The 15,212-nt window shown below is 45.4% G+C and overlaps 1 protein-coding gene across 17 annotated transcripts in view; it reads right to left on the bottom strand.

The window, feature by feature from the left end:
- The window catches only part of GOLM1 (golgi membrane protein 1), a 56,948-nt gene extending 42,696 nt beyond the window's left edge, over positions 1 to 14,252 (bottom strand). For 6 of the 17 annotated variants that reach the window (XM_084834165.1, XM_084834180.1, XM_084834168.1 and 3 more), the window contains exon 1: positions 2,270 to 3,311. In XM_084834165.1, the coding sequence (XP_084690291.1) occupies positions 2,270 to 2,285 (16 nt within the window). In that variant the 5' untranslated portion in view covers positions 2,286 to 3,311. Of the gene's footprint in view, positions 1 to 34; positions 146 to 2,269; positions 3,312 to 14,177 lie in introns of those variants that run through there. The other 11 variants (XM_084834171.1, XM_084834182.1, XM_084834176.1 and 8 more) reach the window with 4 other exon arrangements.
- Positions 14,253 to 15,212: the final 960 nt, after the last annotated feature.

The raw sequence follows: 15,212 nt of genomic DNA, 5'->3' as shown, positions 1-15,212 counted from the left end.
TATTCACAATGCAAAACAAAGACACACACAATACCTCTTTGGCTTGGATCCTAAGACTTAAGGAAGTTCATGGAAATAATGTGTCCCATCCCTCCTCAGCCACCTGTGCTCCTCACAAAGCCTCTCTGGAGGATCAAAGGCACTTCTGAAAAATATGGGAAGGGGCAGGAAACCTTCTGCTGTGAACTTCCTTAAACTAACTTATTTTAGGATTAAAGCCTTTGTATAATTCCAAAAGAAAAAAAAACCCTCTGAAACCAACTATATTGCCCCATCATTTTCAAGCCAAACAATACATCCTCACATATACAGTGTAATAGTTTTATATATTCATTTTCAACTTGTCAATAATTAAAGTCACAACCCGTATGAAGCTTAGTTTGCAAGGTTGCGATCCTATATACATTTACCTATACAACAGGGGTAAATCCCATTGAACTTAATAGGGCTTATGTTTGAGCAGACATGTATAGGATTGCACTATAAGTGATTTAAACGTTTCTTAGGGAGCAGTCCTATGGCTGCTAGACAGTGGCTAGATGGCCATAGGATATGGCGTTTTCCGGGAACCAACCTCCCCCCACTTCCGTGCTGCCTCAGAGGCAGCACAGGGAAGCGCAGAACAGCCCTGTCCTGGAAGAGGAGCACGGAGCGGCCAGAAAGGGGCGTGGCTGGGGGCGTTCTGGGGTGGGGAGAGCATAGCTGCCTGTACAACACATCCTATGTGTCCTACAGCAGCCTCCTTCCCCGCCCTGTGCTCCTGCAGCTAGACAGCCTCAATTGGCTGCCTAGTCAAAAAAGCAGGGCAGGAAGAGCGCGGAAGGAACGATCTCTGTGCTTTTCCTGCTCTGCTTTGGATAGGCAGTCACCTCCGAGTTCAGAGGCAGCTGCCTATCTCGATAGGATTGCTCCCTTAACCTTATACAGTTCTATGAAGTCCCTGTCATAGTTTGGCAGAGTAGATCTGTTTGTGTGTACATGAAGGGGAGAGGGAAGTAAAGTGGGTTTTGGACAGCTGACATATATTGTGCATAAAAACAAAAAGGAAAAATAGTGAAATATACTTTACTTTATCATGAAAGCACAGCATAATACAATTTCCCAAATAAGTAAACCTCCAGATTTTACTTAAAATTGATACTCATTTGAAATACATATTGATTTGACATCGTCTTCCCAATACTGCAATTCATTTACCCTAGAGGAGCTTTTTAGGAATAAAACGGAAGTGGATTGCAGCCCACACGATGACAATAATGTGAAGAGAAAACTCCCTGGAAAAGACCCTGATGCTGGGAAAGATTGAAGGCAAAAGGAGAAGGGGACGGCAGAGGATGAGATGGCTAGATAGCATCACCGATGCAATGAATATGGACTTGAGCACACTCCGGGAGAGAGCGGAGGACAGGAAGGCCTGGCATGCTATGGTCCATGGGGTCACGAAGAATCGGACACTACTTAACGACTGAACAACAAAAATTATTGGAAGATATGTTTGTTTTCTAAAGTGGCTAACTTTTCCTTGTATAAACCAGTGCTGAATTCTTAAGAAATCATCTGTCTTCTCAAACAGTATTTTTTAAAGCTAATGCTAGTGTCATCTTTCAAGTATTGCGTTTCAACTATTTTGAGTTTGATAGTAAACTATGTATTACTGTCATTTTTTAAAGGGAACATATTAGCCATTCATTCAACAGAGCCACATACTTTCAGGGTTTGCAACATAAAGATGACATACCCAAAAGAAAAACTGAACAAAGCAAGTTAAACTAGTTCATCTGAACAGAGTGATGTTAAACAGACTTCCAGTGGTAAAAAAAAAAAAAGGGGGGGGAGGGTTTACAAACAATAATTTAAAATAAGCCCAGTTTGCTTATTTGTAGCCCAACTGAAAAATCAGAAGTTTAGTTTTTGTTAAGACTAGATATCCCAAAATTAATACAGTGGATACACGATTCTGATCAAAGAGGAAGCAATTCAAATACCCCACACAGCTATTTGATGTAACACATGTTTAATAACTAGTAGTCCACAAAACATTTTCACAACCCCCACAATAGTGCCAAAGTATACTACTCTGAGTAAACATCACAACCCCTGACGCACTGAGTAAATACTATCAAGATCATTGATAAAGTGCTTACATTGAGGAAACCACAGGCTCTTGCTCTGAAGCCATTTCCTCAGTCCTATTAAAAGTTAAACCACCAAAATAACTGGGTCTGAGTTAATAGAAGCAGAAGTATCTCAAACATAATCATGTACTCACCAGAACTGGATATCATTCTGAATTTATGGGATGAATTTTTCAGTCAGTATAAGAAAAAAGATACCATGCACAAGCTACATTGGTCTTGTTTCCATATTCCTTCCAGAGCGCCAACATCAACATTAGCCTGGTCTTAGTCTAGTAACCATGACTGAGCAAGTTTAATTTTCCAACCATCATGAGCTATACCTCATCCTGCAAATGTCAAATTTCAACCTCAAGCAAGTTTCTGCTTACCCTCTCAAGCCAAAGGTCCTTTTAAAAAATAAATAAAATCACGTTAAAAGCCATGATTTTGCTAGGCATGGATTGGGTTTTGCTGCTTTACAGATTAGATGGGCAGAAAGTCACTTGAACCCTAGAGAAGGCTGACAGAGCTTCTACACACACACACACGATTACTGTAAAAAATACTCAGGTGTAGGTCGCAGAAAGACCGACACCTGAGTATTTCACAATATTCGTGCGGGGCGGGCGGGAAAAGCTCTGCCGGTCTTCAGCAAGAGCTGGAGATAAAAGAATGCAGACAGGAAAAGCCACTACTATCTTGCACAGGGGGCATTATTAAATAACGATAAGCTGAGAGAGCTTTTCCCAGGCGCCCCCCTCGCACACTGTTCCCCGGAGGAATGAAAACCACCGGAGGCTTCCGTTTTCTCAGCGCTTTCCCCGCAAAAGACGAGCGCTCATCCCGTTTTCACGAGGGGAGCAACGCCGGTCTCTCGAGAACAGGGCAGAGGAGGGGCTGCCTAGGGAAGCAGAAGCTGGGTGCCAGGAGGGTCGCGAAAGGAGGGCCAGAGATGGCGGTAGGTGGGTAGCGGGGAGGGACTGGAGGGAGAAGGTCTTCAGCAGGCAAGCCTGACGAACGGCAGGCGGGCAGGGGAGAGACGCGCACACGGGGAGGGGAGGTCCGGCTGACAGACATGGGCGCCGGCTGCACCGAGAGGCGCTCACCTTCCTTGCCCCTCGCAGCCCGCCCGGCTCAGCCGCAAGGCCCGCTCTCCCTCCGGGCTGGCCTGGCACAGCAGGTCCGTCCCTCCCTTCGCCCCCCGGAGGGGCGGAGGCGGAGGAGGCCGCCCTCGGTTTCTCCTCCCGGCGCCTTTCGGCCCCGCCCCCCGTCGGGAGCAGCCGCAAAGGAGCAGCAGCAGCGGCGGGGAATTTGTAGCTGAGGAGACGAAGCGGAGCGGCGGCCGCGGGAAAGCCAAGCCGGGCCCGCCCGGCGGAGGAAGGAGGCCAGAGGAGCTGGCGCCCGAAGTGCCGCTGGCGCTGCGGGAGGCACCGCGGGAAGTGCAGGAGAGAGGCGGCGAGGGCGCCGGGGGGGGCCGCGGGAAGAGCTGCCGCTGCCAGGCGGGTCGCACGCGGGAGCTCCCCCTCGCGCCGCGCTGAGGGGGCGGAACGCCTCGGGCCGGCTCGGGCGCCGCCTGCCCGTGTCAGCGGCGCGTGGGGCTGCGTGCGCGCGGCTCCAGGAGAGCGAAGGTGAAGGAGAAAGCGGCGGGGGCTGTGAGGGAGGAGCTCTTCCCCACGCAGCACCTGCTCCCCAGCCCTCCGGCCCCAAGGCTAACCCGCCGGTGAAGTACCTTGAGGGTGATCACAGAACCGCTGTCACGCCATGAAACTCTCCGAGGGCCACGGCAGCACCTCCGGGCAAATATGCAGTTAAAAAAAACAGTAAGTAGGTCCCCAAGTGCATGCTGACCACTACAGACGCAGATGGCGAATTGGCCGTGCCAGAGGCAGATCCAGGCCATGGAGCCATTTTATCTCGTCCCTAATGGCCCAACCACATTTTAATTGAAGGGCTCTTTCACACGGAGCTTTTATCCTGCTATTGAGATTGCTCACTCACACAAGTTTGCGGGGCCTTTAGACGGCCTCGTAAACCTCCAAGGCGTCTCCCGCACTAAGTGACCTTTATTCTGTTTTTTTAAAAAGATCGGAGATAATGAGCTATCAAATTACCCTGCTTGTTTTCCGCTTGAGTTTTCCGCGTGAAAAGAGGAAAAGCGGCAAGAAGAGGAGTTAGATCAATGAAACACATGGAAGACTCAGATAAGGAGGAAAGGGGAGCACACGTAAAGGGAGCCGGTTGTGATCCTGCATTTAAAACGGAAGCAGAAAGCCCCATTTTAAATGCAGGATTTTAGGCTGGTGTAGTGATGCTCAAAGTATGTAATAAGTTTGCCACAGTTTCATTCATAAGGAAAAAATAAAAATGTTTTCAAGTTGTAATTAAAGTGTCCTCACTTTAATGTTACATCTCTCCTTTGGATGTCATGTGGTGGAGACACAATCCAGTACAGAGTTGGTCACAGAAATCAGGAGGCTTTGTGATGGGTTGTAGTCATGCGTCTTAACTGTGTTGCCCTTACTACTAGATGGTGCTTAGCTTTGTTATGGAGTCTGGTTATTCATATGGGACTCTGTTTGTTCAGCAAGATATTCTTCTAGCTCCCTTATTGCTGACTGTATAGAGAACCTGAGAATATAGGGAAAAGTTGACCGTCCCTATTTTACAGCACCAAAACATTTGAAGCTGAGCCCTTAGTCTATATTATGGAGATTTAATAAAAGTTGAGAAAGGTAAAACTAAAAATTCAGACGGTATATGGGATTAGAAGATCTTCCTTTACAGGAATCCACACTCTGTAGGAGTGAAGCACACGCTAACATTCACACACAGTTACCAAGGTAGAAAACCAGCTAGGGAGGCAGTTGGACAATTGGATGACAATGGAATCAAAGGAGTACTGAAGGAGGACAAGGAGATTGCAGAGAAGCTGAATGAATTATTTTCATCTGTCTTCACTGCAGAAGATATAGGACAGATACCTGTGCCTGAACTGATGTTTTCAGGAAGGGAGTCTAAGGAACTGAGGCAAATAGTGCTGACAAAAGATGAAATTCTCAATTGTATTGATAAATTGAAAGCAAATAAATCACTGGGCCCAGATGGTATCCATCCTAGAGTTCTCAAAGAACTCAAATATGAAATTGCTCGTCTTCTAACCAAAATATGTAACATGTCCCTAAGATAAGCCTCTATGCCAGAGGATTAGAAGATGGCTAATGTAACACCAATTTTCAAAAAGTGATCCAGGGGGGAATCTGGGAAATTACAGGCCAGTTAGCTTAACTTCTGTTCTGTGTAAATTGGTTGAGGACATTATTAAAGATAAAATTAGTAAGCATATAGAAGGACAAGCCCTGCTGAAAAAGAATCAACATGGCTTCTGCAAAGGTAAGTCCTCTCTCACTAACCTTTGAGAGTTCTATCAGGAAGGCCAGGATCTCTTCTCGATCATCCCAGAATGTAGGACATGGAATAATGGGCTCAAGTTACAGGAAGCCAGATTCCGGCTGAACATCAGGAAAAACTTCCTGACTGTTAGAGCAATATGACAATAGAACCAATTACCTAGGGAGGTGGTGGGCTCTCCCACACTGGAGGCATTCAAGATGAGGCTGGACAGCCATCTGTCAGGGATGCTCTGACTTGGATTCCTGCAGTGAGCAGGGGGTTGGACTCGATGGTCTTATAGGCCCCTTCCAACCCTACTATTCTATGATTCTTTGAGAGCGTCAATAAACATGTAGACAGGGTGATCCGGTAGACATTATTTAGTTGGACTTCCAAAAGGCTTTCGACAAAGTCCCTCGCCAAAGACTCCTAAGCAAACTTAGCAGTCATGGAATAAGAGGACAGGTCCTCTTATGGATCAGTAACTCGTTAAAGAACAGAAAGCAGAGAGTACGAATATATAGTAAATTCTCCCAATGGAGGGAAGTAAATAGTGGGGTCCCACGGGGATCTGTATTAGGACCAATGCTTTTCAACCTGTTCATAAATGATCTGGAATTAGGAGTGAGCAGTGAAGTGGCCAAGTTTGCAGATGACACCAAATTATTTAGGGTGGTTAAAACAAAAAGGGATTGTGAAAAGCTCCAAAAGGATATCTCCAAACTGGTAGAATGGTCATCTAAATAGCAAATGGGGTTCAATGTAAGCAAGTGTAAAGTGATGCACATTGGGGCAAAAAATCCCAACTTCAAGTATAGCCTGATGGGATCTGAGCTAGCGGTGACTGACCAGGAAAGAGATCTTGGGGTTGTGGTGGACAGCTCAATTAAGATGTCAACCCAGTGTGCAGCCGCTGTAAAAAAGGCAAACTCCATGTTAGGCATAATTAGAAAAGGGATTGGGAATAAAACTGCCAAGATCATACTGCCCCTATACAAATCTATGGCGCGCCCACACTTGGAATACTGTGTCCAGTTCTGGTCACCACACCTACAATAAAAAGATATTCTAGAGCTGGAAAAGGTGCAGAAAAGGATACCTAAAATGATCAAGGGACTGCAGCATCTCCCCTATGAAGGAAGGTTACAACAGATGGGATTGTTTAGCTTGGAAAAATAGGAGGGTAAGGGGAGACATGATAGAGGTGTACAAAATTATGCATGGTGTGGAGAATGTGGATAGGGAGACATTTTTCTCCCTCCCTCAAAACACTAGAACCCAGAGTCTCCTATGAAGCTAATTGGTGGGAGATTCAAGACAGATAAAAGGAAGTACTGCTTCACACAGCACATAGTTAAAGTATGGAATTCGCTACCGCAGGATGTAGCGATGGCCACCAATTTGGATGGTTTTAAAAGGGAGTTAAACAAATTCCTAGAGGAAAAGGCTATCAATGGCTACTAGTCTTGATGGCTATGTGCTACCTCCAGAACCAGAGGCAGTGAGCCTATGTACACCAGTTGCTGGGGAACATGGGTGGGAGGGTGCTGTTTTACTCATGCCCTGCTTGTGGGTTCCTGGTTGACAGCTGTTTGGCCACTGTGTGAACAGAATGCTGGAGCAGATGGACCCTTGGTCTGATCTAGCATGGCTCTTCTTATGTTCTTAAGATAGATGGTTTGTTTTATGTTTTTAGGACTGGTTTTATGTTTGTAAGTCTTCAATGCCTTTAAAGCATGTAATTTCCCAAATAAAAGCAGTGTTTTATCAGATGTATAACATGCAAAGAGGTGGTGGATTATTAACAAAGTTCTACCCACACTATTTTGCAACCACTGTACTCTGCTCAAGGTATTTTACCTGGATCTGATAATCAGGTCTGTTTAGGCTTTGAATAGATGAACAGCAGTTCAGTAAATGACACAGAGAGCAATCCTATGGCCCCTAGACAGAGTCTGGGGGGGGGGGCATAGGATACTTCAGATTCCTGGATCCGAGGTCAAAGACAGAGCTCTGACCTTGGACCCAGGAGTCTGAACTCCCCGCCCCTCCGCCTCACAGCTGGTCTGGAGAGAACGGCACCAGCTGCCTCTGAGGTCACAAAGGTGACCTTGGAAAGGACAGAAAGGGGGCATTCCCATGGGCAGGGTGGGAACTGGGGAAGCAGGGATATGAGCTACCCCCAGCTTCCTTCCCTCCCCCTCCTTGATGCTTCAGCTAGATGGGTAAAAACGCCCTTCTAGCTAAAATGCAGAATGTGGGGAGCACGGAGGCAAAGATTGCCTCCACCGCTCTTCCCGCTCTGCATTGGATGGCCATACGCCTCTCAGTTTGGAGGCGTATGGCCATCCCCATAGGATTGTGCCCTAAGGAAGCAATTCTACGGCCCCTGGACATTGTCTGAGGGGCCATAGGATACCAGGGATTCCCCCCTCCGAGGTCAGAGACAGTGCTCTGATCTCGGAAGGTGAGACTCCCCAACCCTGCCCCTTCGCAGCCAGCATGGAATCAGGCCAGCTGGACTCTGAAGTTGGAAAAGCAATCTCAAAGAGGAGGGAAAGGAGGTGTTTTGGTGAATGGGGAGGAGAGGAGATTGGAGAGGCCAGGATATGAGCTATCCTGAGCCTCTTCCAACCTCCTTCCCTCCCCTTCTATAGCACCATCACTTAGGCACTATTGAGGACAAAATGATCAACAAATAACCAAAAGTATGCCTTTGATAATTTAATATTTGTGGCAATTAATGGGAGATGGAATAGATGCTAAACTGTTACTAGGACCCTCAGAGTCACCACAATTTGGTTAATAATAGATTTAGATGGAGACCCTTGCCAATGGGGCTTCTCCTTAGAGTTTCCAATAAGATTCAGAAATTGTGCATTCCACTTGAGACTTTTAGGTAGCCACTTCTCAACCCCGGGCTCAATTCTTGACCACCTCCCTTGGACTCAAAGACAGCAATTCATGAGGAAGGTGCAGACTGTTTGCATGGTCTAGCAAGTCCAACTGTATTCCTGCAGGTATGGAATCCAGCTTTGGGACTCAATGAGCACTTGACCAGGATTGGTAAAGCTTTTCTCTGGGTGTGCAAGGAAATGGATCTCTCAGGGCAAGCGCAGCAATAAGTTGGTTCAATTTTTTAATAACTTGAGACTACTGCAATTAAATAAAAACATCACAAAACTGTTAAGATTTTAAAAATTGCTTCACACTAGCTCTTCAGATGGAACTCGCAGACAATGCTCTGGAAAGTTTATATCTTCAGGATAGAAGGATGGGGCCTTTTCCCCTAGATAATTTCTGGCACACATTTCCAGATGACAGGTTTATTAGACCATCATGGCATTGCATTGTTTGCTCAACTGTATGTTGGGCAAGGCATTGGCACGCTGTGTTCTACAAAAGTTTTGATACCAGTAGAAATACAGTTTGAGTATTGTTAGCTGCAATACGGAACAAATCACTATAAAGGCTGAGAAGATCAAGTTATGTTGTCCAAGTTTGACAGGTTTTTATTTATGGGGCTTCCGGGTTGTCACTCTGAGTCTCTGGAAAGATAAATAGAAGTTGCCTCGCCCTCAATGTGGGAGAATACAGAAGGAAATGGAGCCAACCTTCTCAATGGAAGCAGTAAAGTATCCAACAAGTTGACCGGGGTGATGCTGCCAGACAGCCACAAGTACAGCTTACATCTGGGCTCCCAGCCAATGTGCCCATGGACACCTCCCCTGGAACTCATCACATTTATGGCCCTTCCTGATTTTGTTAAACTTTGAAAGATACTTTTAATTTTAAAAAATTACTGGGAGGCCAGCATGCTGCAAGGTGAAGTGCCAGCCTCCAGAGCTGTTCCATCTTTATTTCCAAGAATAAAGGGCCTCAGAGGCATTCTTAGAAAATAGAAATGATGGGTGGTTACAGCCCAGTGCATTTTTTAAAGTGCTTCTTCTATGAAATAGGTGCCAGAGCACAAAACTGTGGGTTTGAAAGAATGGCTTTGTGTTTTGGAACTCAGAACCCACCTCTGCCTTGTACTTAGGTTCTTGGGCAAGTTAGTTCTCTTTTAGCCTCATCACCAGTTTGCCTTCTGCAAAGTGGATGTTTTGTGACTGGCCACACCCACCATGGTATTCATTTTGTGAATGAGAAGCCCCTCTCATGGCAACCAATTTGTGAGAGTGTCCATGACATGCTCCCAAAAGTCCAAATGTGCCTACTGGCCCATAAAGATTAGGAACCCCTGGCTTATATCTTTCACAACACAGTCCTGGGCCTGTCTAATCAGAGGTCCCATTGAATTCAATGGGACTTACTCCCAGGAAAGCAGGTATAGAACTGCAGTCTAAACGACTTTAATTTTAACAAGTTCAGGGCACAATCTTATGCATGTTTAGACAGAAAAAAGTCCTACAGCTTTTTAGTTGTAGGACTTTTTTCTGTTTAAACATGCATAGAACTGCACCCTTAAGAACTTTCCTGCTTTCATGAACAATTGTATTCCATGCATTTCTTTTGCTGCTATTTACAAAATATTATATCTGTAAGGTTACCTTGGTTGTTTTGCAGCTGGGGTCCTTCCAAGCCAACAAAACAAAAACGTTTTGTTTTGTTCATACTGTGTAAGTCTTTGAGGGGAGGAAAACAATCTGAGTAGTATCCATTTAAAGGAAGAAGCTAAATTACTGCATGCAATCCAGCCTCAGGAGGGATCTATTTGCAGACTGGGAGGGAATACAAAAGACCTACAGGAACTGGCTTAGGCAACAGCGAGCTTTTTGTTTAAGAGTTAGTTGTAATCTCTTTTAGAAAACTGTATGCGGTATGTTTGGCATGTGACTCAGCTAGGGAGGGTCAAAAGCGGGACCTGCAACAAAATGTTGCAGTGTGGAGTGGTTCTGCTGTTCACGGTTCTAGCCAACCAGCCATGCCCTCTTTCAGATACTCCGTTTCATTCCCCCTCCTGGTTCTCTGTGTTGTTGCTTTTTTATCCCGTCAGTTAGCCTACCATGAGCACTCTTTTATCACTTTCTCTTGTTTTGCCTGTCTCTGTAGCAGCCACTTCTTGGAATGCCCACAAGGACGTTCCTGTGGTTTCACAGAGTCTCATGCATGTATCCGATGAACTACTAGAGGTCCTGGAGTCTAATCCTTCCTACCTTTTCACCTACTGGAGCCTAGAAGGATTTCGTTTATGTGAATCAAATGTGTGTTTGGGCTGATTTACTGTTACTCAGTGATGAGGGAAAGACACTCTGTAAGTGTTCAAATATTCTTTGCACATCCTGCAGTGGAAGGAGCAAGCCTAGATACAAATTCTGGTCTGAGGAAGGCATTGGTGCACTAATCCACACCATATCTTTGATTTCTTTTTAAAGGAAAAAAGTGACAAAGCAGCAGTGAAACTGACAATGATTTTCCCTTGCCAATTTCATCTGAGGAGGATTGTGAATGTAGTGGCAAAGGAGCACATGGGTAGGTGATGTTGAAAGGCAGGTTTACACACATCCCTAGTCAGCCACACCTCCACAGCAGTGAGGGAGCAGTGCCCGATCACACTGGAAGATTGTGCAGCTGTTGTGTTGGAAGCGTTAAAAGTCAAAATAAAGCAGGATTTGAAAACCATTAACAATGGATGACAAAGAAATTGGAGAAATCCATGCAGCAGTTTGGGACAATCATTATCTTGATTCACAGAATACATCCTTGGGGGAATGCTATGAGTATCATAGAAAGGGTGTGGAAGCGTGCCAGCTGTTCTTCCTTGGATATGTCCCCAGAACAGGTGGGATCATTAATATGGGACTCAGGTCACTCACTGTGATCATCCATCCCACATTCTTGGGAGTAGATCTGCAGCTCCGTGAAGGGGTCCAGCCTTGCACTTCAAACACAGGCTGAAGCATTTCCCAGCTAGTGGGTGTGCTTCTGAGGAAGGGCTGCAATAGAACTATTGACTAGGAAGAGCTCCAGCTTGACCCATTTCAACCATGTCTTAGGGGCATATGATAGTTGACATTTGTGCTGAAAGGAAGAGAAGAAATATCTAGTATTCTCTGATACAGACTTCATCCTATTTTGGCAGAAAAGGAACTAGAAATAAGATAATGCAATTTTAAAGCATCAGTTCAGGCTTTCCCTGGGGATACAGAGCAGATGCTTTGATATCAGCATCTGTACATAAGGGATTAGATTATGCTTTTAAATTCTGATTCTTGTCTTTAGGGATGCCTAGCTTACATCAAGACATAGAATTGGTATTCCCAGAGTAAGCTTCAAATTATATTTTAAATTACTCAGTTAACACTACCTCCTTTGGTGCATCAGTGCCAAAACCAAGTGGATGTCTCAGGGGATCAGCTCTGGGCTTTTTCAGCAAGATGTTTAAGTTGAGGCATTTCACTGAGGGTGAAGGCCTAGGCCTCCTCAGAAGACAGGGGTCTGGCTGTAAGGGGTGCAGCCAGGGGTGTAACACTGTGTTACAAAATGCCTTTGTCAGCAGATCTAGGCTTGCATGGGACTGAACATCTGCTGCTGTGATAAGACAAATCTATATATGATATAGTAGCCACTGATACTATTAGCAGGGGGTCATATGTGACCATAAAAATAGGGCATTAGTAACATGTTCCTCTTTCTCATGGACTCAGATATTACTAAGGGGTAGAAGTGGCTTGTTGCTTAAGACCTAAATATAATTGTAGTCACAGGATACGTTGCTGAGCATTTGTGAACTCATTGATTAGGATTCATACATTGTTCCGCTGAACTAGCTATGCCAGCTGGCTGTCACTACTAGATTGGTTTGCTGATGTCACTGCATTGTTTGGATGATCTCAGTACTGCAGAATAGCTTAAGGAGTATCTTGCATCTCTGCATACTAGCTTTGCTTGAAATAGTAGAAAGCCAACAGCTGGCAACTGGACACTTCTAAGAGAGAACTCTAACACAACTGACTCCAGTTGTGTTGATAAGAGGAGGTCACATACAGACTGGGTTCCGACAATTGCGTAGGGGGAAGAAGCCATTGTGGCTTCTCCGCCCACGCGTGCTGCGTGCGCAACTGCCAATTGCATTACTCCCTGAGCTGCAGCGTAGGTTGGCATGTTGTCCAAAGCTGGCATGCAGCAGGGGTGGCTTTGTACCCACCCTACAACCTATGATGTGCAGTAGAGTTTGGACAACATGCTAACCTGCGCTACAGCACAGGGAATAATGCAAATGGTGGTCGTGCATGCGGCACATGCAGGAGCTGGAGGAGAAGCCATGATGGCTTCTTCCCCCTACGTGATCGTCCAAACACCTCCTTAGGCTTTCAAAACAGACCCCAGAGTTGGCTGATTCCGGGATAGTCTGCCTCTTATTTACAATAAAACAATAATACAATAAAAGACAAAGATCTAAAAACACAACAGTGCAAAAGCTGACATGATAATACAATGCAAAGCCAATCCAATAAAATATGGTACAAAATGAGGAGCTGGAACCAGCCAAGAAATAAAGAGGAGTTCAAACCAGCAAGATGTTTGGATTGTGACATTGTTATCCTGCAGTTTTCAAACAACAGAGGAACAAAGAGTGGCAGAGCTTAATAGGCACCTCGAAATGAAAAGTGCATGCTGAGGACAGCCTGAAATTATATAGATAAGCTCCCTCAAGAATGCTCAGACTTTCAAACCACACCTTAAACAAATAGGACCTGCAACAAAATGCTGCAGTATGGAGTGCTTATGTTCAGAATACCTGCCATGCCAGAAGGCAGCCATGCCCATTTCCAGAATACTCCATCCCATAAACCGCACCCCAGTTTTCCAGTCTCCATCCCAAGTCAATCAACATTCCATACCCACTGAACATGGCCAGTTCTAATTGGGATGTTTTGGAGTTAAGGTTTTCCCCCTTGACATTTTTTGTTTATACTTCTGCAAACCTTGGAGGTCCCCCAAGCCTGCTGATACCTCCTTCATGTGCATAGATTATGCTGTTTTGGCTACAGAAGGATACACACTTGGAGAATGAGTTCACTACTCGTATATAGGATGGGCAAAATGTTCTTGGGATACAAACATTGTGTAACCCTCCCACCTCCTTTTTAAATGTTTCATTAATGGTGATTACATGCAGAAGAAGAATGTCGCCAGAATATAAAGAGGATGGATTTTGAGCGTAACTCAGAGTTTAATTCTATGAATGGAACTATTTCATAAAACATTTAAAAGGAAGAGCATGGAACCAGCCTGTATCTATCAGCTGTTCCCTGCAGAATTGTTCTTTCCAGACTTTAATATGACATTATACATTTGACTGAATTCTATATAAGGAGTTTGTCCAGTTTTAAAGCATAAACATGAATTGATGCCTTGCCTGCTAGTTCATTTTTCTTAATGGGTGCTTTTGTGTGTGTGTGATCAATGCCAAAGGAGCACCCCCTCACTTTAAAGGCAGTTTGGCAGCTAGCTTCACTTCAGTTTGAAATGAAAGTCAAGCCTACTAACAGATGTCGCTTTTGATGAGAGAGAAACGTGTATTGCCTTTTAGTCCAGCCAAAAGAGTTTTTCACCAATATAAAGCAGCATTATTTCTAAAAGCATATGCTTAGCTCATTAAAATTAACAAGTCTGCTGCAGTTCAAAAACGATGTAGAATGAAATGATATTAGTAAGCATGTATACTCAAGTGTGGTTATTGAGGTGTCGCATCTTCTGTAAACTCTTCTGGGACATCACATATGCTCAGGCCTGGTGCCAGGGGCTCGCCTGGGTGAGCAACAGCCAAAGGCCCAGAGGCTCAGAAGGGTCCATCCCTGCTCGTAAGGCCTGCTGCCATCTTCCTCCTCACTCACCAACCTGGACAACAAAAGGAAACAGTGGGGCCCAGCTTGCAGGCCCCACAGCACCTCATTCTAAAGAATTTTTTTAACTTACATTTTGAGCAGCAATGACCTGAACCAATCAGATGCTGCCTTTATTTATTTATTAATAAATAATAAATAAATAGTGACTGGTCACCCAGCCACTCTGGGCAATGTACAATAATACAACAGTTTAAAACATAAAATTCCACATTAAAACATCGTATGTCTAAAAATACCCTAACCCACCCCAAATGCCTGCCTGAACAACCATGTTTTTAATGTGCGGCGGAAGCTCATTAAAGAGGGGCATGGTGGAGTTCCCTAGGGAGGGAGTTCCAGAGTGGGGGTCACCACAGAGAAGGCCCTTTCCCTCGTCCTCACCAGCCTAGCTGTCCTGGCTGATGGGACAGAGAGAAGGCCATCCGAGGCTGATCTTGTTGAGCAGCCTGTCTGGTATTGCTGGAGGCGCTCCTTGAGATAGGCTGGGCCAGAACCGTATAGGGTTTTAAAGGTCAAAACCAACACCTTTGGGGGTGACATAGCCAAAGAGGGCACAGGGTGGTTCAGATTGCTGCTACTCAAAATGTAAGTAAAAAAACCCAAACCTGATTGCATGCCGCGGGGCCTGCAAACTTGGCCAGCTGGATCCTGCAGAGCTTTGCCAGTAGGCCGGCCAAGGAGGAGGAGGAGTTGCCACCCCCCATCAGGTAAAAGAAACCTCAGAGGGAACGTTGGCTGGGTAAGTGGGGGGGCAGTGGGAGGGGGGCTCCAGGGCGTGGGCAGGCAGTGGGCTTGGGCAGCTGGTGGGCAAAGGGCCTTAGTTGTCAGGTAGGCAGCTTGGACAGCTGGACTT

Source organism: Heloderma suspectum, chromosome 2 (genome assembly GCF_057233095.1).
Source record: "Heloderma suspectum isolate Gila_16-S chromosome 2, 16-S_ref, whole genome shotgun sequence".
Taxonomy (NCBI): domain Eukaryota; kingdom Metazoa; phylum Chordata; class Lepidosauria; order Squamata; family Helodermatidae; genus Heloderma; species Heloderma suspectum.
Note: the sequence above shows the minus strand (reverse complement) of the source record. Positions and strands in the feature narration are given on the sequence as shown.